The sequence below is a fragment of the Uloborus diversus genome, chromosome 3 (genome assembly GCF_026930045.1).
Source record: "Uloborus diversus isolate 005 chromosome 3, Udiv.v.3.1, whole genome shotgun sequence".
NCBI classification, from domain to species: domain Eukaryota; kingdom Metazoa; phylum Arthropoda; class Arachnida; order Araneae; family Uloboridae; genus Uloborus; species Uloborus diversus.
In genome coordinates this window covers 86319795-86344413 of record NC_072733.1, presented here as the reverse complement: position 1 = coordinate 86344413, position 24619 = coordinate 86319795, and the positions used below count along the sequence as shown (strand labels likewise).

The 24619-nt window shown below is 30.7% G+C and overlaps 1 protein-coding gene across 1 annotated transcript in view; it reads right to left on the bottom strand.

Moving 5' to 3' along the window:
• Nucleotides 1-5466: 5466 nt before the first annotated feature.
• Nucleotides 5467-24619, bottom strand: part of LOC129218833 (equilibrative nucleoside transporter 3-like) — a 104932-nt gene continuing 85779 nt past the window's right edge. The window contains exons 11-12 of the mRNA XM_054853155.1: nt 17747-17943; nt 5467-7529 (exon numbers count right to left, since the gene is read on the bottom strand). Of these exons, the coding sequence (XP_054709130.1) occupies nt 7403-7529; nt 17747-17943 (324 nt within the window). The 3' untranslated portion in view covers nt 5467-7402. The remainder of the gene's footprint in view (nt 7530-17746; nt 17944-24619) is intronic.

Sequence of the window (24619 nt, the reverse complement as noted above, 5' to 3'; positions counted from 1 at the left end):
CAAAATACTAATTTCTATCTCTTTTATTGTTTGTTTGGTTTGAAAATGTAATCATTTGTTTGTACCATTACCACTCAACTGTGTTTTAAATTTCATTCAACTATGATGCTTCCTTCATGGTGTTCACAAACAGGAGTGTATATTTAAGTCTTTTTAGATAATATGGGAAAACGAGGAAAAGGGAAACAGTTGGGGGGAGGGGGGTTCAGCGTCAAAAAAAATCTCTTTTTTAATGATTTTTTTGACAAAGGAAATAGTTTGATTAAACTTATAAAAACTTTTTGTGCATTATTATGTATGGTTTTAAGAATATTTTATAAATTTTTGATCAAAAAGAATCTAACCAAAGTATTAATATGTCCCCCCCCTCCCCTACATTTTCAGATTTTTTTTTTTTTTTTGACTTTAAAAGTTTTGGCGGCCATTTGAAGTTAAGTGTTATTTTTTACGAAAAATTCCGCTATTTTGTTGGTAAAAAAACTCAAACTCCACACAGGGGGGAGGTTTTTTTATTTGCAGAATGTGTGTACAAAAGTTGAAATGAATCAGTCTTGGTTTTAAAATGGGGTTTTTAAAATTAAATTGGTTTTAAAATGGGAGTGAACATCGACTTTAAAAAAGTAATTTTGAGAAAAACGCTTTTAAAGTTTTAGAAGCTAAAAATCATCAATTCCAGCTCCAGAGAGTACAGTCCCTGCAGCAGCTTCAATCTCCTCAGTCTCTTCTTTTTTCATTATTTCTTTCTAGTTTATTTAACTAACCCCAAGCAAGCAGCACTGACATTTTGAGTGTCTGCAGCTGTCAGAACTACTGCTTTTTTTGGCAGTTGTCGGAACTAGTTTGAAGAAGCGGAGACTGAATACTTGATAACTTTGAGAATTTTGCTCGAAACGACGAAATTTTTTTGGCACAATGTTTAACTGCAAGACGAAACAGAAAGGAAAAAATCACTTTTTTGAAACTGCAAAACCTCCCCCCCCCCCCCCCAACTAATCAAGAATTTTTTTTTTCTTTTTACTAGATGCTTATTTATTTATACAAAATTAAGAATTGTTTCTCGGAAACCAATCCTTGACTATTGACTTCAAATTTGAATCAATCATTCGCAATACCAAATGCAGATGATCAGTTGTTTTTAAAGGTTCTAGAATATATTTTTCGATTAGTAACATTGCACAAAACAATCAAACCAAGTGAATATGCTTTGTGGGCCCCATGTGGGCAGCAGGCTGTATGTTGGGCACCACTGCCCTAATGTTACCAAAGATGGCCTACAATCGCTCTTTTAAGAGTTCAATTTCCCATAAACATCAATAAAGCTGGCCTAAAACTGAGTTCTTGGGCATACAATTTTGAAAAAAAAAGTTTTGGAGCAGAGCACAAGAACCCATTCCCCTCTCTCTAGCATAATTATATATAAAGACAATCTGCAATTGTGTTCAATGAAAATAATAATAATTTTAATCACAGAATTTTTAAAACATAACTTTTTTGTCAGATTTAATTGGGCAACTTAACTTCTTTTATGTTTTGCAAATAATATTAATACTAATAAACAATTTATTATTCCACATTAAAAAAAAAAAAAAAAACAGTACATCTCATTCAGTTTCTTTTTTGAAGCTTTCTAAATTTACCTTATTTTTCCAAATATTGACTCTTATTTGTATTAGCAGCGAGTCTGTCAGACTGATTTTTAAGCGGAACACTGACCCATTTCACTCTCTCCAGTTGGATACAACTCATTCTATTTCTTATGATTTTTAAACATAAGTGATAAAATCAGTGGTGTTAATAAGGTAGCCCACTGGCACATATTTCTGTATGTTTGAAGAGGAGTCTAAAGGGACAGTAGTTTTGAGTACTAGTTGATTATATTGTTTTCAAAAAGAAAATGTAGGTTGCATTATCATTTTTATATGTTTTTTTCTTCCTTTGAAAGTGAAAAATGAAACCATAAAAGACTGGTCGGTGATCGTAAATTGATAGCAGAGAGATGTGTCAGATATCAATTGGCTCTAAAAAACCAGGAGGTTTTTTTTTTCCAGCAAAACTGGAAGGAAAAAAAAAAAGAGTCCGATCAGAAATAAAAATATTGGTAGTGTAAGTCTTTTTTTTTTTTTTTTTTTTTGTACAATTTCAGTTGGGGGGGGGGGGAGGAGCATGAAATTTATAAGAAATCACTATGCAAACAAAATGTAAACGATTTAACTACACACTCTGTTTGAATTTAAAAGTATTAAAATCAAATTAGATTGTCATGCTAGTAAACACAAGAATGGATTTGTTACAAACTACTTCACAACAAAGATTTCCAAACAAACTTAGAGCTGTGTTATTCTACGCCAACTGAAATCACAACATGGTTTTTTGAACTTAAAGCAATACCCTTGTGTTTGATATTATTTTGAAGGAAATTTATTGAAGTTTTTGGATTGAATGGCTGTTTTGACAAACGTGCACAGTTATGATTAAAATTTGAGAAGGATAAAAGGCATTTCTGATTTTGATTTTCACCTTTTTAAATGTTGCTTTTTAAAACAGCAGTAACTGTTTAAAATATAGTGATTTTTGGTACAGTTTTATTTTGTACATGAAGATTCATTGTTTCCGAGTATATGTATGCAGTCATTTTCTTCATTCAACGAATGTTTTGATTTTTAAAACTAAAAAGCCTTCCAGAGATCAATTTGTTCCCTCTGTTACAAATTTTTAAATAAGTTTATATTATGCAAAATATTAAAGAGCTTCAAACTTAAAAATAGGTATACACAGTAAAATTTAATAGCTTAATCATATTTTGTAATAATTTTGAAAAGTTGTTACTTATTAGAAGAAATATAGCCATAACAGAGGGGACACAGCTAGAATGCCCTCTCTGTTACAGCTTGAACATTCGACTTTTTATTAAAGTCTCACTTTTGCCGACATTGTTCATAAGGGATTCTAGGAATGTATAAATGGGTAGTAACATCTTGTTGAAACCAGTTTCTTCAGTGTTTGATCACATTAAGGTTCGTCTGCTCTTTATAAACTCATGCTTTTAAAAAGAAAAGAAAATAAGTGCCCTTAAATTCCTGAAATTTTACAATTATCCCCTTACAAGCTCCTTACTTTTTATTCTGTAAATAAATGGCCTTTAACTTTTTCTTCTCTACCTTAACGTTATTTTTCCTTAAAGTTCAGATAATCCTGATGACAGCAGAACATAATCAATTTTGCTTCAGGGGATTTGGGCAGAAAAATTGATTCTCGTTCTAACAGCTTATCATCTCTTTTTCACAATCAAGATTTTGATGCCACTTAAGTCCATGTGGGCATGCCTATCTGCCTCAATCTGATCACGAAAAGTTTAAAAATTTTGCTGCTTCTAAATTTCTTTATTTTTAAAAATTTAGAGTACTGTTTTATGCATTTTTAAGAAAAATTTTTGGAAACTAGTTTTATATCTTTACAATAATGAGATTTGGTATTTTACTATGCAAGTACATGATATTTAAGTCCTGGTACCCATGCATAGATTACTGTATTAATCTCAATTCTTATTTCGTTGAACTGTGTAATCGGCGGCAAGTTCGCTAGTTTTAAAAAAATGTCAATTAGTTTTAAAAAAACTGCACTTCTTAGTTTTTGATTCCCTGATGCTCTTTGTATCATCCAACTGTAGAAAGAATACAGAAATGAACTGCTTTTGCTTTGTAAAGCAAATTCGAATGAATTAAACATGTATTTTTCTAGAAGTTTGTCTTATTAACATTTTTCGATCTTTGAAATTTTGATCTATTTTGAAGAATTAAAATAATTTTTATGATTTTTTTCTAAAAGATCCCTAATACTGGGACTGAATTTTCTCTAGTTCTATCTCATGAGTAAAACTTGATTTATAAACACGCCAAAATTGAACATGAGCTTTGCCAAAAAATTCTTGCCACCCCGCCCCCCATCCCCCAAGGTTGATGGCATACTTTTCAAATGCTACAAAGCACCCTTCCCACGAAATGAAAACAAAAAACTAAAAATATTCCCCCTCAAAGTTTCAATGGTACACCACCCAACAATGCGTCCCACTCCCCCACTGGTGGACACCCCCTAAACATGATGCAGAATGTGTTCAGATGTCATATATCATAACAACCCTATTTTCTACTCCAACTTTAAAGAACAGAAGTCATTTTTGACTTTGATATTTTGTTGTAATGCAGTGCAATTTCATAAGCTGTCCCCTCTGTTACATCTCATGTCCTCTCTGTCACACTTTATTTTTTACATTCATATAAAATGAGGTTTTGATTTAAACATTTCTATGGATGATATTATTACTTTGAAATATTTGGATTTAGAAAAAAAAAGCCAAGTTTTTTTTAAAGAGTTCTAACTCACAGACTTATACATAAATTATAGTGCTTGTCAAATTGTGTTGGCATTTTCAGTCCCCTCTGTTACATACCCATTTAATTTAATCACGGAGGTTAAATGAGAATGGCATTTCAATTTTAGGTCAATTTATCAAGCATTGTTCCTAAAAATGCAAGAAATGTGTGTGTGTGTTTTTTTTTTATGTCTTACAAAAATTTAGTTTTATTAAAAGCAAAATATGTGTCTGATTTCCCCTCTGTTACACTTGGAACTCACAAGCAGCTAATTATCAAAATGCAGTATGTAGTTTACAAAAGAAAAATGCTGCATTGTTCCCATTTTGGGAAATAAGTTCAATTCAATATATCCTATCGATTTTTACTTGAATGGATCTCAGACGAGCATCAAAAATTAAATGTGAAATAAACGACTGCCCACAAGAGGCACGGGCACATACAAATTTACCAGTAACTTCTGACCGCGTTAGATGCGGGCAAATATGTTAGGCATTTAATGTGCATGTTTCTTAGTCTTTGTCATTCTTTCATTACTATCCATTGGCGCTTTTAACATATCAAATGACCCTCATATAACAAATCTGGTCTCCTCATAATAATAACAGTTAATTAAAAGCTTTCAAATCAAACAGTCATTTGAAAACGATGGTGTAGGGTTTTCTATATAAGTATCCCGACTGTTGAACCCTCCTTTCACATGACAGATATTTTTTGAAAACCTTTGAGAAAATAAGTTTTTTATTTTCGGGGGGCAATTTTGGTTATATAACGCCTATCGTGATGAAGCGACAAATTGCATTTATGCTTTTAGCATTAGAAACTTTTTAAAGGTTATTATGGGCATTAAGTTCTCTCCTCCCCTTCCAGCCCCCTTGAAACGAAATATGGGCATTTAAAACTTGACATAAAAAGTATTACCGAAAACAAAAGCTGCTGTATGAGACAATTTTACAGCGAATCAACATTTTGGAAACATCTCTTAGTTTGAAACATTTGCCCTCTTGTCCTCCATAATTGAGTTGATTTCAATCCTAATTATTTCAAGCTACAGGGATACAAAGTCAAAATGAAGTTCACATAAAAGTAATAAACATCACTTTTATTTCAGCATACATATATTATGGTACAAATATCCATTGTTTGAGACTAGTACTAGTTTATTGAACATGTAAGTACCAAAAGTATATCTTTCATATTTTACTTGCAGTTCAACATGTAACTAACAAATCAGTATCAAAAGTTACTATTTTAACATTTACTTATTTCTTGATATAAATAAAAAGTAAAAATTAACATATCCTGAGTAGTCACTACAAAATAACGAACAATATTCGTTCTGAATTACTACTCACTTTGAATGAGCATAACAAAGTCATAAATAATTATATAACAAAGTAGTACATATTGCAGGGAAGAAAATGCAACCAGATAATGTTTCAAAACTTTGCGTTCTATTACAGGGTTATTTTCACATAGATATCAATATTATAAAAAATACTTTGTTTCTGATTTTGGAGCCTGATACGCATTCAAACTACATATTAAAAAAAGAAAGAAGTTTCTATATTTTTGGATATTGTTGATTTAACACACATGAAAAATAATTTTTGATGAAATGCAAGGTAGGATGTAACAGATATGTATAAAAGCATAACTAATCAATTTTTATTTGATACATGTGTTTTCTTTCAATAATTGAGCAAAAAGGTTTTTTTGTAAAAGAGTTATTTGTAAATATTAGCACATAAAAATGTAGAAACTATGCTATGTTGAAATATTTTTAATGTAATTTAAGGAATTTGTACTTTTTGTAGGCATTGTGTAAATGATCAAGTTTTCAAGTAAATATTTAAAAAATACAAAAATTAATGCTAATGTTGTGTGCTAAATACATTGGTCTATATGCATACATAAAGCTCAAACACTTGAATGAAAAAGATGTTATTGATATGCAATTCAACTTTTAAAAAAAACATTGAATTTAGTAAAAATTCTGTTTTTTAAAACAGCAAATGCAAAAACTATTTTTAACAGTCTGAATTAAGGGTATTTCCTTACAAAACTGGTAGAGATACTTGCAGATTGAAAACAATGTGACAAAATCTATTTAAAACACAAAATTGCAATAAAAAGTGCAGAAAGGTAGTTTAAATCTCAATATGTCCCTTTTTAATGCAGGGTAATAAAGCTAGATAAAAATATTTCATGTTAAATTGAAGAAATGGAATTCAAAACAATGATTTTTTTTAAGGATGTGATCAAGTTAGAAAGTACTTTATGATGGACTTAATACCAGTTTTTAAAGCAAATTTGTGCCTCAAATACAATTGAAGAGAGGGGAAAAAAATCTTAAGTTAAAAAGAACAAAAACTATTTTTTTTTTACAATACATGAATTTAAACAAAATACTATGAAATTGCTATCACAGTTGATAACAGGGTGTTTGTTTTTCCTTTTGTATTGAAAATCCCGATTTTTATGAATAACCTTTTGTATCACAGGAACAGAACACACAAGGATTTTATCACACTGATGATATAAAAGACATACAAAAATGTTCCTAAGGACGGTCAATAAATACTGAAAGAGATAAAATTATACAAAATAAGGTTTATTTGCATATATGAACTCAAAATGAAATGTAAATTGAAAATTCTAGAGACCTCCAAAATGTGAAAGAGAAAAATGATGTATATTTTAAGTACAAATGAATATGCGCAATATCCTATTGATGAAATTGAATGTTCCAATGAATAGAAAGTTTTTTTATATTAAAGATTAGAAAAACAGCAATAAACTATATATCTGCATGAAATACAAGTAACAAATGCAACATCAATTTGCTATAAAATGCACATTGTAACGAAGACAATTGTCTAAGGTTAATGTAAACAGCAAGTACAAAGGAAAGGCTGTCATGAAATTCATTTCAGTTTGTTTTCTTATAGTTTTTGTATAAAGGCTCTTTAAATTTAAAGTACACATACATAACCTGAAATCGGGAATCTTCCTGAACTTGGTTCAAAAATTTAGAATAAGTTTGTTTCAATTAACCAAGACACAAAAAATGTAAAATTAACTCCACACACAATGCCAAGGACTAAAAATAATGCTGAAATCATCCCAGCAATAGGAGCATGTTCTGTGTCCACACACCTGGAAATAATTTAAATAGATATAATTCTCAATTTCACACACACATGAAATGAAAGCATCTCAGATGTTATTTACTTATTTAGTAAATATCTTACATCAGTACATTTTTAACAATTTCTTAAATAACAATTTAAAAATAATTCAAATACTAATATAAAAATAAGAGAATAAGTCCAGCAGAAACAAATACTTTATCCTGGGAATATTATAGCTGGATAAAAGCACAATTAAAAGCATCTCTTAGATTAGAATTTTATATAATACAAGGAGTGGAACAAAAAAAAAAAAAAAAAAAAACCTACAGAGTATAGTATGAAAGAGATGAAGTATTTTGCAAAAATTATGAAGGCCTAAATTGTTGTCCACTGTACAAAAGTAACACAGGTGGCTCAGGAACAAAGGGTCCAAGTTCCTAATATCAATAACTATATTTAAAATAAAGAGAGAGCAGCTTTCTATTGCTCATCAATCTCCCAGATAGTTTTTAGGTTTCTTTTACTTGAAATATACAGATGCAGCAAATGCTAGAAGTCTTCTGTGACCATTTCTTCCCATAAAAACAAAAAGTAAGTCTTTGTTGATTTTAATGAAAATTGTAGTTACACCGACTTTTTTTTTTGTCATTAATAGAGATGTAAAATTTCCGGAAAATTTGAAGTGGTGGGGGGAAAAACGTTTTTTCTCTGGTTTTTCTGGAAAAAAAGGTTTTCTTATTAACTCTGTTTTCCTTGGAACCTATGAAGGGTTGAGCATCAAAAAATATATGTAATCTATACATTTTTTTCTTTTGCTTGATAGAAATACATATAAAGATAAATTTAATTAGACATAGCCTTTTTGTTTTATAACTGAGAGCTTTTTTGGTCAAACACCAGAAACAAATCAAATTGTTGTTCAACCAATGGGTAAGGTGTGTCAAACACATATAATCATAAAAATTACATTTTCTATTTTAAATTGCCTTTGAAACTTGAAATAATAGTAATTATTGACTTTCAAACATGATTGATATTGTTTGAAAGAAAAATAAGTATAATTTCCCTTCCTACCTTGCAATGTAACTTTACTGACTGAAAATGAAAAAATTTGCTTTTTCTAACACAGTCTTAAGTCCATAAAATAAATTGGTTATTCTTTATCTTTCCAACAGAAACCCCAGACGAAAACTGCGTAATGGTTTCTAAAGCTGAACCAAGATTTAAACTGGAGTTTTTCATTAACTATACGGCTGCACTGAGCACAGTAGTAAAAGTAGTCATACCTGCACTTTTGAACAAAATTTAGTTATTGTAACCAAGTTATTCTCTGTTTCTTATTTTACCTAATAAATAAATTGTTTAAGGGTCATTTGATCCAAAACTATTTTTTTTTTTAATTCTGAAAAAAAAAAAGACATCTGAATCAAATATATGGATGAGCCAAACTTTGCATCATTGAGTGGAAGTTAACTAATTTTTTTTTAAACGAATGTCTTTATTTTTGTCCCTCACTTAATTAGAAAATAATTTACAATATATCTCCTAGTTAATATATTGTTTTTCGGTTTTCTTACAATTTTAAGCAAAAGACCTGCTATTTTAAACTTGTTTAACCGAGTAGAACAACCATTTGTATGCTTGTTGTGCCTCGGCAAACAGTATTTGAATCAGTATGCTGCTTCAAAAGGCTTGGAAATGATAGTCAATGTCCAGGAAGCGTACAAAAATGAACAGTGAGCATTTCCGTTAATCGTCAGGTCATCCAAAGGCGAGTTCAATAAAATCCTTGATTTTCCATGAGAGAAGTCGTTCATGAGACGGGGAATTTGTGACCGATCAGTGCGACTAAGGACAAAAACAGAGCTCAAACAGAAGTTTTACGAGTTCCAAAAAGTCCTGGCTTTTGCTGAAGAAAACAAATTTGATTCAAACGATGCCAAAAACGTTTGAGACGGACCGCAAGTCTGCACCATTCAACAAACTCATAACCCCCAGAACGATAAGATTTGGTGTGTAGACACTCCAAGCATCTTAGAAAATGTTAAACATCCCCAAATCTGAAGTTAGGCTTGGTCTGTAACGAAATCAGCACAAGAGACAAAAAATGTCTAATTTTTTGTTGCATGCAAAAAATTTCTCATTTTTTTTGGATGAGGGCACTCCTGCACAAATGTTTAGAGTTGAAGTCTTACAAGTGAAATTGTTTGCTTTCATCGATGGTGTTAGGGAGAAAACTAGTGTTTAGGGACCTCCCCCTCAGAAATTTTGGATATTTAGTCCTAGATGCGCAGTTGTCTTTGATGACGTTGTGGAAAGGGATGCGGTTCGTTGAGTCTCACTAGGAAGCTTTTTGAAATTGATATTTCATAAAAAACAAGTTTAGATAATCTTTGAAGATGATAGTGGAAGCGGGTTCATGGAATCTCCTCTTAAGTTTTTCTATTAAAGTTATAAAAATGCAATTTTAGACTACCTTTGGTGACGTAAAAAGATGGGGATAGACTTAGAAAACTCCTCCCTCCCCCTATTTTGCTTTGTCCATAATATTTTGTTTATTTTTAAAAATATATTGTAAAACACCCTGACTCCCTTTTTCTCTTCCAAAAACATTTAACTGTTTCAATTTTTCTATGATGGAATTTTCAAAATTTTGTCTGTTTGAAAAACAAACGCTTTTAGCCCCTGAAAAAAAAAAGACGCTTTGGTCTCAGGTGATATCTTATGTAATTTTTTCCATTTTATTTAAATTCAAATATCCTTGCTTTTGAATTTCTTGATGCACTTTTGTTTTCCATTCATTTTTTTATTTTAGAAAAATTTAGAACTACTGGTGTCTCTACCTTACAATGTTCTGAATCACTCTTTCTCTCTGTATTTTAATTTTTCTTCTATTTAAAACATATCGGGGCATCCAATGTAGTTTTATCCACTTTGTTGTGATCTTCATGGTGGAATTTTGAATAAAAACATAATTCATAAAAGTAATATGTTGGAAGCAAACCCTGGTAACGAACATCATTATACATCATCGTTTTTCTTTTTTTGGCACCCTCGAACTTTTGCATCCTTCAGAAGTCAAGGTTGACGCCCTCTTGGAAGACCCAGTCTGCCCCGAGGCAAAGCTATATTTTTAAGAAATTATTGTTCAAATCAAACATATCTAAAATTATCGGCTTTGACCAGAAAAGGAACTCGACTCAATCATTGCACCCCTTCCCTATCCTCCAATTGTTTTTTTTTTCTGCTTAACGGGCTGGTTACAATCTATTCTACAGTTAAATTTTGCTTCTTTATTTATACTAACACGCCACTTTTATTTCCAACAAGCTTTTTATTCATTTTTTTTTTCATTGTGATGTGCTCCCTTATTGGCTTGCGCCCCTAGGCCAGAGCCTAGGGTGGCCTATTGGATTATCCGCGCTTATGGGGAGGATATAGTATCAGAATTTAAGCATGGGAAATTTCTAATTTTATCACTTTTAGCTGAAAATTTCAATAAAAACCCCCTGAAAAGTTAAAAAAATTCAATTTGTCAATTTTTATGAAGTGGAAATAAATCCCTTCGGGAAAAAACTTTTTTTTCCCATTTTTTTGGAAATTTTCCTGTTTTCCCCCCGACTGTTTTCATCTCCAATCATTAACGAAATAAATAATCAGACTAGTGGGAAAAAATACAGTGGCAACTTATACCATGTAAAATAGATATTTTATTGGTCACACTCAGCCAGAAAAATTTGTAGCAGTTTTGGAGCATTTAAAAGTCACTTTTGTAGCAAAAACTTTTGCAACAGGAAAAATCAGGTTTGGGAGAAGAGAAAACTTTTGTAGCAAGTAAAACCAAGTTTTGTAGTCTTGTAGTTTTATGTAAAAAAGTAGCATTAACTTTTTGATATTTTGAAAACGTAAAGCAAAAATTACAACTAATTTGGCAATATCTGACTTGAGAAACAAAGTCAGTTAGCAGAAAATCTCAAACCAATAGTACCTTTTTTTGGTTTCAGTTTTTCAACAAACATGTTATACTCATCATTTTTTGCTGATTTAGGATTCAAAAATTTTGAAAGAAAAGATGTCAGCAAAAATTGTACACAACACAATTAGAATAGTAAAAGGACCACAAAAAAGTTTAAGTTAGCAACCATTCTATTAGACTAATACATTTTTTTTAATTCAAAATGAAAACTATTTAAATTTTTTAAATATAACACACATAGGCTCTATTAAATATGTTCTGCAGGGGTAGAAGTGGTTAACTTGTAACATATAGGACATTTTCCATGAAAAATATCGGACAAATATAGGACATGTTCTATGAATAATTTTGTTTGAAAAAGTAAACAATACATAGTTTATATTATCTAGTTATTCTTGCAGTTATTATTATCAATGATTTCAATTAATCATACTGCATACAGTTTTAAAAAAAACTAAAATAAAAATTATAACATACCTAGAATGAGTTTCCTGAGTTCTTGAAAGAATAACTTATGAAAAAACTGTTTACTTATGTAAAAATATTTTAAAACAAAATTTAAACAACATCTATTTACATTTAATACAATTATTTACAATTATTAATATTTTTGAAATGCTTTTGTTAAACCTTTTTTCCTCCATTTCATCTTTTACAAGTTTAATATTTTTATTACCAGCATAAAAAGAATTCGCGAAGCTTCTGTTATATATATATCAAAGCCATTTTTCATCCCTTGACTGCTACATGAATCATACAGTGCAGAATCAATTTTTTTTTTAAGTTTCACTAATTTTTCTTTTATTGAAGGTACTCCAACTTCTTTTGCCTCTGACTGTCATGCGTCTTTATATGATTTTTCCATTCCTTTTTGAATTTCGTATTTAGAGAATAAGTTGTGATAAAACAAATTTTCTTTTTAATGTTTTCCCAATCTCAGCATCTTAATTAACCTTAAAAATCTCATCATAGCGTCAATGGTTAAGAGGATCTTTCTTATGTCAGTATCTTTTTGTGTTGGAGATAAACGTCTTTCAACAGCATGATACAAACTGAGAAAAAGCCAAAATGACTAAAATGACTTTCACCGCTAAAAATTCTAAGTGTTTGTTTTAAGGAAGTTGACTGACTATTTATCATTTCAAAAACATTTTTCCAAAATGAATAATTGATTTCCAAGTACCATCAAATCTCCATTCCTCAAAAATTTTTAACATTATGTACGTAAAGATTTGACTCCATCTGTTAGTTTGCCTAGATAATTTTTTGGTTAGTGCTTAGGGCAAAATATTGCCTAGATATTTTTCAAATGGTGACGTAGCTTTGGAACATTTCTTTCTAATAAGAGGATGCAACTTTTTTTTTAATTTCCGAAAAGCTTATTTTTCAATAACGAATTCTGCTAAAAATATAGCGTTACAATAATGTAAACTAACTTTTGCAATAAATTCAAATTTCGAATCCAGGGAGAGTTCATTCTTTTTTTTTTTCTGCATAGTTACCTAAATTTAAGCATTTCAAATAGGCTTTTTTTTTGTACATTTATATCGAATGAATCTTCCCCACATTTTGGTGTTCGTACCGATTTATTGTCAAAGTACTTCATCAATAGTTAGGAGAGCTTGTTATAAAGTATGGATCATTGGAGCTTTCTCTTAAAACAATTTTAAACATTGTCAAAAATACTCGACATCTAGAACAAAATTAAAACAGACAAGTTATGCTAGAGATTCCAAAAAAAAAAAAATTACATACAAACATCTCGTTTTTAAGCAATCTTGAGTTATTTGTTGTCAAGCTTTGATAGAAAGTATGAATCAACTGACCTAAAGGTTTTTCTAAGGTCATTTTCTAAAAATATATACACCAAACTATGGGAATATAGGAAATATAGGACAATTGCTAAAAATATAGGAAATATAGGATACTTTTGATGCTTTTTTTGAAAATATAGGAAATATAGGATATATAGGACTACTTCTACCCCTGGTTCTGGGAAAAAAATTAAATTCATTTCAGAAAAATGAAAGCATAATCAAAGGACACATAGAATAAGACAGAAATATGAATACAAACAATTCCACAATGACAGATTCCTAATTTTTGAAGAAAGTTGAATATCATCAATTGCCATCATCAAAAAAGACTTTTTTCTAACAAAATAAGTTTAGAGTTATATAGCTATAAAAGATACGGTGTTTTATAATTCTAGTAACTGACATGATGACTAGAACTTTAAGAGATGCTAAAAATAATCCCCGTATTTAATTCAACATTTCTAGATTTTGCCAGAATTTTAAGGAACAATAGAATTTATTGATTTCTAAAATCTAGCACCATCCTAAGCACTTAAAATCTTCGTGAACCAAATCTTTGGTAAGCCTAAAAAGAATTAAGAGCCATTATTTTGAAATTCAGACAAAAAACGGAAATTTTGGCAGTGACCAATTTTGATTTTCCTAATTTTTTTATAAGTCAAAGTAGGTGATGAGAAGTGAACATTCTGAAATTTTTAGCCTTCCAAAAAATTTTTTTTTGCTCGTTAAAAATTCCCAAAGTTTTAGGTTTTGCAGCGCTTTTTTAGAAAAATTCCAAAAGTCGCATTTCAGTGCACTTTAGCTCTTTACAGAAACACAACCTCACGGTTATGTTTATATTTATAGGTTGTACTGTATCTAGTGATGATGACTTCATATTTATTTTGGTTGGGGGTTGTTGCTTTCTTCAGATAAGGGGATGCAAAGTATGGATTTCATCCTTTTTTGCGCAAGTTTAACCTACGTTATTTCCCCCAAAAAGCCACCCCCTGAAAAAATGTAACATATACTGAAAGTTTATACTATGAAGAGAGTAAATGGCACAAAATTTGTTTGAGGTTTAATTTTTTTTAGGAGAAAAATACTCTGATATTTTTTAAATTTTGAAAAATTGCGCTTTTTTGATCGCAATTAACTCAAAACAGCATCACTAGGAAAACAAACCTTTTATACATTATGGTGCCTGGCTATGTGTTAAACATCATGAAAAAGAAAGCAGCATGGGATCTCTTCTTGTTTTCCAGAAAATAATTTTTTTGTAGCTCATTTTATGCGTTTTCTCGAATGTAAAACGTGTGTCCAGTATGCAGATCAGATCTGTTAAAACTTAAAGGATGTAGTAAGAATGTATATATGTGTGTATAGAGAAAAAGAGAAAAAGACTAGCAATACTTTATTTTTCTGATTTTTACAAATTGACGGTATTTTAATTGCAGGTAAATCAGAAAATGAAAAATCAATATCATATATATATATATATATATATATATATATATCCCAAAATAATTCTTTCTTATTTATGTCCATAGCAATGGAAAAAAATCAATGGACAATATCTGCTTCACTTTCCTCTAAATGTCTATTTTCTATGTCATCTTCAAATACCTCTAAGAGGCTGTCGGTTCTTGATAAATCAGTATTATTCACATTTTTTTTTTTGCTTTGTATATCGGCTAAAAGCAGCTTAAATTTGACTTTTTGTCAGATATTCGTTGGGTAGGAATATGTTTATGTCTTCAATCATCTCTGTTCTCATTGCATGTTCTACTTGGTCGGGCGTCTGTTTTCTTCCGGTTTTCTCACCATGAAGGAACTTTTCATAAAGAAACTCTTTTTTGTTTCAATGAAAATCATGTACTTTTACGAGTTGGGAGAGCCCACCCCTCACATGAGATTTCCGAAACGTTTTCTTCTTTGCAATGGCGGTCCGTGGGAGGGGCCAGAGGAGGCCCGGACCCCCTCACTTTTTTTAGAAGACATAATTTATAACTTTTTATTGATTTTAATTTTTTTGTACGTACGTGCTTGAAATTTAAAAAAAAAAAAAAAAGAATTGTACCATATTATCTTGCATATAATCCGAAGATTATCTGTTAAAAAGTGTAAAATTAATGAGGTGCGGATCATACGTTGTCGGGGGTTATCTAAACATGTGTGTGTGTTTTTTCTCCGCAACAGCAATGCATTGAACGTCAATATTTACAGCAGTATTCGCAGAGACTGTTACCCTACCTGTATGCTGTTTATTTTACATAACTTGAATACTCTGAAGCGATTCAGGCTATGTAAAATAAACAACAGTAAAGGAAGAAGCCTACATTTGCACAAGATTAGACCGTTTGCTCCTTTCTTGGCTCTACTCTTATTAGCTTACTATAACGACAATTTAGAGAAGCAATCATTATTATTTAGATTATTTTCCTATTTAGTTTTGAATATACCTTAAGTGTTATTACTTCTTCACATTTTTAATTTAGTTGCGAAAATAAGTTTAATTTTATTAATTTAACAAAAAAGAAAAATAGTAAGAAAGTTTAAATATTAAAAAAAAAATTTTTTTTGAATTTTTTTTTCAAAAACTAAGGGGGGGGGGGGGCGGAGGCGAGTGCACCCATGATCTGGCCCCCTCACTTTTTCAAGGCACGAGCCGCCACTGCTTCTTTGTTTTCTCCTTGTTGACTGGTAGATGCCTGACCAAGACCATAAGAAACAGAACTTTGAACAGGTATTTGAAGATGGCATAGAAAATAGACATTTAAAGGAAAGTGAAGCAGATACTGTTCATGAAATTTCTTCCATTGCTATGAACATAAATGAGAAAGAATTATTTTGGGATATCCTTTAAGTTTTAGCAGATCTAATCTGCATACTGGACACACGTTTTACGTTTGAGAAAACGCATAAAATGAGATACAAAAAAAAAATTATTTTCTGGAAAACAAGAAGAGATCCCATGCTGCTTTCTTTTTTATGATGTTTTACACATAGCCAGGTACCATAATATATAAAAGGTTTTTTTTCCTAGTGATGCTGTTTTGAGTTATTTGCGATCAAAAAAACACATTTTTTGAAAATTTGAAAAATATCAGGGTATTTTTCTCCTAAAAAAAAATTAAACCTCAAACAAATTTGCCATTTACTCTCTTCATAGTATAAACTTTCAGTATATGTTACATTTTTTTCAGGGGGTGGCTTTTTGGGGGAAATAACGCAGGTTAAACTTGCGCGAAAATGGATAAAATCCATACTTTGCGACCCCTTATCTGAAGAAAGCAACAACCCCTAACCAAAATAAATATGAAGTCATCATCACTACATACAGTACAACCTATAAATATAAATATAACCGTGAGGTTGTGTAACTGTAAAGAGCTAAAGCGCACTGAAATGCGACTTTTAGAATTTTTCTAAAAAAGCGCTGCAAAACCTAAAATTTTGGGAATTTTTAACGAGCGAAAAAAATTTTTTGGAACTCTGAAAATTTCAGAATGTTCACTTCTCATGACCTACTTTGACATATAAAAAAATTAGAAAAATCAAAAATGGTCACTACCACACCTTGTCTGAACTTCAAAATAATGGCTCTTAAGCAACTTTTTACTAAGTTTACCAAATTGGCACAGAAATTTCAATTCAGAAAAAGAACCAGTCATTAAGTTAGCTAACAAAATTAAAATCTTTAAAATGGTATTTTAATTAAAGCAACAATAAGTTTTACGTACAGTATCATAAAAATTAAGTTTTAAGTAAGTAAACAATAATTACTTAGAATTAGTTAAGTAAGTAAACGCAAGTTATTTTTTGTTTCATAAAATTGACTGTTGAGTATTTTCAATATAATATAGAAAACATCTGGAAAAGTTCATAGTAACTTCTGACAAACAATAAGAGACTAATGCTCCCATGCATGTCACCTTAAGAATGGCGGGTTGTGTTTGTTCCAGTGTGCTTGTCATATTCTGAAAGTGACAAATTTTAGCCTTTGACATGAGAGGCAATAGAAAGGAATGGAAAACAGATGGATTTTAAAACAAGAGAAGTAGCAAGAGAGGAGAAAGACTATTTAACTGCAGTCTCACTGAGAAGTCTCATGAGAGAAAGAGATAAGATGCTCTTATTAGATTGACAAAGAATGCAGAACCTTAGAGTATTGAACAGATTTAAAAAGTATTTTTTCATGTTCGAAAGGTGAGGGTGAGTTGTTAGGATCTAATAAGATGGTTTTCAAAAATGAAGAATACTTCAATTGGTTTCTTTCTCACTGTTAATTACAAGTAAGCCCTTTTTTCTCCACTTAAATATCGACTTTGAAAGTACAAGTGGTTAAACTGTCATACAAAAATTAATCAAACTCTTCTTGGGAAGCATGTTAAAATGAAATTTAAACAAATCAACTACTGTGAAAATAATAGTACATTCGTAACATTTAATAAAATGTATTTTACTAACCCAGGAGCATACATCATGGCAAGACTGCTGTAGTATCCACTGCTCAAACCAAGAGCGACAGCCATTCCAAAATAGGCCCAATCATTATCTATGAGCACAGGAAGTTGCCTTTTGTCTGGTTTATAATTACATAACATGAAATATGGTATCATAAGAATTCGTAAAACAACAGGTATCCAAAGATATTTTGGTCCAGGCTAAAATTGCAATATAAAAAAAATTACTTATATTTTAAACAAAGATTAACACTTTTATGTTGCAAATAAATGTTTGATATTGTCACACATCGTATATATTGATTTTTTCATTAAAAGAGATCTCATATTGTTTACTCTCATATTGTTTTACTCATCGCCCCTACTCGCTAAAACTCAAAATTTGCATTTTAAAATAAGATTTTCTCAGCAGTATATCTTTTAGTTCAGTAAAGTCAATTGAAATATAACTTTTTTTTGTTCATTTAAACACAAATAAATTGCAAGATAAAATCTTAATGCTTGAAATTTTCCCAATTTAAACAAGTAACTGACAAAAAAAACTTTCATAAAATATGCTTCTCATTTTGAGCACACTGATAATGAGAACCTAGATTATTGGCATTAAAAAAATCTATAAAGTATGCATGCAATTATACATTAAATGTAACAAAAATATACACTAAAAATTATTAAATATGATTTTTTCAGGGATCAGAGTGGAAATTTCAAAGATTTTTGGACACAATTTTGATAAAATTTTAGGACATTTTTAGGACAACAAATATTAAGTTTTTTTATTTAAATGTAATTTGTAAGCTTGATTTTCATAGTGGATGATAAAATATTTCAAATTCAATCTTGAAAACTACAATAGAATGCATTCAATCTTTTATTCTTTAACACAGTGACACATTATGAAGTAGAACCACATACCAGGATCAATGTTTGTGCAATTGCTTCTTTACTTGCCTTGATGTTGTTCCATCAAAGTGAATTATAGAGGATGATGAAAAAATATCCTTAATAAGGATTGATTTAAAGTAGGGTGCAAGTCCTCTGGTCTAATCAGGGGTACCATTGGCCTCACCGTACACCCATGAAATTTTCTTACTTAAGCGATCAATAGTGCCGTTTTGAGATTTTTTGGGCTTAGTTTTCTCTAAAAAATGCAGAAAGAAAATATATTATCAACTAAAGGCTAGTCATTTAGTTTGTAAGCTTCCCACTGGCCGGACCAAATCCATTCACGGGATGAATGTGACCCTAAGGCAGTAGGTTGGATACCACCATTGTATGCTATGCGAGCGTGCAACTTCAATCTTTAGAAATAACGAAAATAATTTAACATAAGTCACTTTCTCCTAGATGAAAATTTGTTAGATGATTGTTAACATACTTCTCTAACTAATAAAAAAAATCAGCTGGCAGTAAGTAAAGGGAAAAGTCAGCTGATGCATTCTACTAGGCGATAGATGCTCCCGCTCAACTCCTTTGTCATAACTGAATCTATTATTTCAGAAAGGGCGTAAGTCCTACGGGAATCCACTGAACTTACGCCCTTTCTAAACTACTCGATTCAACTTTCAATGTACCAGCTGAAAATTTTTCCACTGGGGTACAGCCAGCTGACTTGTGTATTTATTAACAGTTGCATATAGTCTGTATTAGGCTAATTTTCAGCCGAGAGGAAATAACTGAATTTCTCTTTTTACATGTTCAACCTACCAGCTGACTCATAATCCACTTCATTACGTCAGCTAACTTTTTTTTCCCCTTCGAGATATTGTGTTAACTATAATTTGACAAAGTTTCAGTTGGGAGGAAACGACTGACTTTTTTTTTTTTTGCATGATTTGGAGGCTACTGCCGCTCATCCCACTCACAGACACACAGCTGACTTTCAAGAAGCGTTTTGATACCATTCCCTGATGCCTTTCATCAATTGAATCAATTATTGCAGAAAGGGCATAAGACTTTTTTTTTAAAAAATTGAGTAGCTGTGGTTTTCCCATATTTGTATGTAGAGACATGGACTGGTGTAGCAGGGAAGTCAATCCTTGTACAACAAAGCACTTTATTTTGGGGTCACATTTTTCGTTTAGTGCAGAAAGTGCATAAGTTCGGGACTTATGCCCTTTCTGCACTAAACACGAAGGAAGAAATAGAAAGATGCAATGGCAAGATCATAGAAGAACTAGATTTTTTTGTCACAATGAAGTAAAAACAAATAACTCTTCTGATCTAACATAACTTTGGTAATGGTAGGTTTGTCAGTTTGGGGGGGGGGGAGAAGAGCGCCCAAATGCAAAATTGTACGGGGGACTCATATTTTCCCCATGGTTTAGCAGGATATTTTCCCCATGGAAACTGATTTCAGGACAAATTAGAGTCATTAAAATTTGACATTTTTAATAACTTATTCATTTATTGCTGAAGAAGAAATGTTTTTACATTTTTGCAAAGAAAAAACTACTAAAAGCAAGGAAGTTCTAATTTCTAAGGGGTGCTTGACCCCCTCTTGCCCCCCTATATGGGCGCCCATGGAGGGGGTTAGGGGGGATTCAAAATCACGGAATCAGAATGAAATTTGCTAATTTCTCAGAAGTTTTATTAACATCAATCTATTAACTGCAAAAAAAAAAAAACTATACTTTCAGTGAGATATACACTGGTCAAAATAAGAGACACTGCAGGAGACTTTTTGCAGAAATAACACTGAAGAAATTTAAAAAGATTGCTGATGACTTTCCTCTGAGAGACCATTTGTTTGTCCTTTGCGACCAGGGTTTCTGGACAGAAAAAAGAATGTTAAACAGATACGACAAATTATAACCATGTGAGAGCCAATCTCCTATAAGTGAAATCTGAAATTACATTCACCATCAAATCTGTTGAAAGCAATGAACTTTGTAACTGCTAAAACAGGTGCCCTTCCATTTTTGAAGAGAGCTTATCTCTCAAATTGAGATTTTAGAAAAGGATTCTAGTGGGCGACAAATGTTTTCAATTATCAACATTCATGATGAACATCAAAGAAACAGTCTCAAGCCAGCATTTCATAGACTGGTTTCAAGAGAATATTTCAAAGTAGGGCTTGTCGGCTGAACAACCTTTGCGAATATTGAGTATAAAGGGAAAATTTTCATATTGTTGATAGAAAAAACACAGATCAAGATGATTATTTAGTGCTATTTTGAACATAGTCATACAAAAGTGCACATCAAACTTGGTAAACAAAACTAGACAACAGAAGGATAGAAAATATTTCCATGGATTATGTATTTGATGAATTTGAATATAGTTTTATGCACATGTAAAACTTTTGCTTTTTATTTCAGTTTGTTAGGGTTTTTTTTTTTTTGTTTTTTTTCACACTAGACTTTATTATTTCACTAAAACAAGACAAAAGAAAGGAAAATAAATGATTTATTTTCTTAAGATAATGAATTTATGAATACGGACTTCATTATTTTTGTCACTTTGTTATGTTAGTTATTTATTATCATAAATCAGTTTTAAACAAATCTGTTTCATTGATTTACATTTTCATCACTCTAAACTAGTCTTTCAGGATACTTATTGCAGAAAGGTCATGTCCAAATTTTAAAAAAAAAATAATTTCAGTGACGAAATGAAACATAATTTAAAGTGAGGTAATGATCCTACTCATGGCTAGATTAGTCAAAATTTTCGTAGAATTTAGCTCATTTCTGAATGAAATAATCACTTTTTATTGATTCCTGAAAAATTGCATTAGTTGGACTTATGCCCTCTCTGAAATAATAGACTCGATTATCACTCGAGAGGAAATAATTGACCAAATTTGTAGCTGGCTTCCTGACTAATTAGATTTCAAAGAGATCATTGTTCCAATAGAGAAAAAGCACTTACTTTTCCCAAAAATGAAGATTGGTGAGTTCGCGAGTTGAAAATTTTGTGAATTTTGTATGAACAGATCGAAAGTTGAAAACAAATATTTCGCAAGGCTTAAATTCTTGTAATTAGAACGGACACTTGAAAATTGCGAAAAGGAGTGCTTTTATAGTTTTCACGAAATAAAGAAAGCTACTGTAAATGTTACAGTAGAAGATGATATTGAACTGCCATGGCCAACTTACAATAAATACGAGCATTAAAGTGTTATTAATAGAAGAGCATGATAACGGACATTTTTGAAGAAAAGAGAAATAATAGATAATTCTTAATAATAATAGATAATTCTTAATAAAATTTCATGCTCAGAAAATCTAATTTATCCATCAAAATCTTTTCTCTTTCAATCCTCTTACGGTGTGTATTAGGGTGTCCCAAAAAAATCCAAAGTTAGTGTTTTGAGTCACATCCTATTATATTTTTTCTTTTACGTCAAAACAAGTGTAAAAAAAAGTTTCATACAATTTAAACAATGGCAACTAGTGCCAACTTCCGTCTAAAGAAAAGCTTTTTAGAAACTCCAAATTCCTGTTAATAAAATGTTGCCCATATACCCCATTTTCATGACAAAAACATTTACTCAAGTTAAAAAACATTTAGGTATCCCACACTTGGCCTAAAATTTATAATTTTCTCCAAAAAAAAATAGATTTTTTCGATACATATTTTTCAAAATGTAAGGTAAATTTTGTGAAAATATCAACATGAAAAATATAAACTGTATCGTAAGTAATTAGCGTTAAATAGAAACTTTTACTCTCCAGCAATATTTAAGTCTCCCACATAACACTCAAAAATATGGATTTTTTTCAAGATTTAATTTAAATTTTTTATTTTAACTATATTATTTTTTTATTATTCATTAGCAAATGTCGATCTGAAAATGTGTTCGGTAATAATTTTTGAATGTGATATTTTGTTTGAATTTATATGTAATTTTTTAAAAGATAAATAGAACAAAATCAATTTTTTGAAGAAAGTTATAAATTTTAGAATAAGTGTGGGATATTTAAATGTGTTTTTTAAATTTGAATAAATGTTTTTGTGGTACATGTGGAGGATGGGGTATAGAGGCAGTGGCGTAGCTAGGGTGGGTCTGTGGGGGCGGCAATTTCACAATTTTGAAAAAATTCAATGCATTTTCCCAATAAGGAAACCATGCATTTGATCTATTACTGGAGACACAAAAAAAATCTTCAAATTGTAAGGTTTTGGTACGACTAATGATAATAAAATTACTCTAATACAAAACATATGTTTTTCTTGTGGACATCTCAGCGCTATCGTTTGTTTTTTCTCTTTGTCTGAAGCTACAGATAGAGGGAGGTGGTAGTGTAACCTCAAGGGAGCAAGTTTATTGATTAATGTATTTATTTTATTTTTTACTGTGAAGGTTAACTATTGCGGAAGAAACGATAAATTTCATTCCCTTTGGTTATATGTAAAAGCTACCACTTAATCTTAAGAAAGTTCCTTGGAAACCACCTTATTTAAAAAACAAAACTTTTTTTAAAGGAAAGTGACAACAAGAGTAAGAGAACAGAAGTCTCAAATGGTGGGCGATTTCTTTCTCATTTTCAGGATAGCATTATCTGTTTCAGCAATTGCTTTGATTGGTCATCGATTACAAAATTTTTGTTAAGACAGAATGAATTTCAAGTTCATTTTATAATAGCATTTATTCACAACTCAAATAATAATTGCTTGTATTTACTGTTTTGTACCATCAAATTAATTGAAACAATGAGGTTCACATTTAGTCATTCATTTTATGAAAGGTTTTTAATCAGTAAAACGATGTCTAGGCAAAGCCTTTGATATTTATATCAAAAGAAATTTTATATGCACAACGTTTTCTTCTCATAAATCACAGTACTTTTATTTAAATGTACGAGTATAGGCCCTCTATATATTTTCGTCCTCTATCAGTGAAAAAGGGAATCATCCTAATTTGGTAATGTATAAGTACCAGGTCTAGGGAAGGGGAGGGGGTTAATCTTACTCGTACCCTGCGAGGCAACTTCTGAGTTTGTCAACATCGAGTAAATTGCTCAAGCACGGATCCAAAAGGGAGTTATAACTCCCATTGAGAAACCAAAAAGACCCTTAAATTTGCATTTCTAAAACTTTATATTAGGAAATTTTCCTCAACCATTATGCTCCTTTCTACTGTCACAAAGCTTAAAATGCATTTTTAGGACTTTAATTTAAAAAAAAATAATTAAAAAAAATTATATATATATATATATATATATATATATATATATATATATATATATATATATATATATATATATAGCCTAAAATAGCATTTTAAGGAGCTCCATTTTTACCCTCCCCCCTTCAGTGTCTAACATTGCCAAAAATTGCTAAAAGCAGTGTTTTGACGTCAAAGAATTCTGACCACATCGAAGAGAGCTTAAAATTGCATTCAGGGTGGCGACAAGAACTGAAAAAAATAAGTTCCCTGATCCCCCCTGATTAAGTTCACCAAATTTCCCTGATTTACGTTACCAATGATAATGGTTTCCTCTCTCGACCCTACATGAAAAGCATTGCAATTTAAATAAAATGCAGTGTTTAAAATGGTTTAAGTTGTTAATTAGAAATATATTTCGAAAAGATGATCCTTTTAGTTTGGTAGAAATAGTATATTAAATTATTGATAGAGAAATATTGTAGAAAATCAAAACAAATACTTTACTTCCAGGCACAAGTTAACATAAGAATTCAATGAAATCATTAAAACCACTCCTTTAGACATATCTAATCATGATAAAACTAAAAATTTTAAATGGAAATGAATGTTGAACTGAATTTTCAAGCAGTATAATCGTTTCTGCAAGAATTACAAGTGATAGTTAAAGTATAGAAGTAATGTAGTTTTACTTACGTAAATAATACTGCCGTGTGTAGGTAAATGGCAGTATCAGCAGAAATTAGTTTTCAAAATACCTGAAGA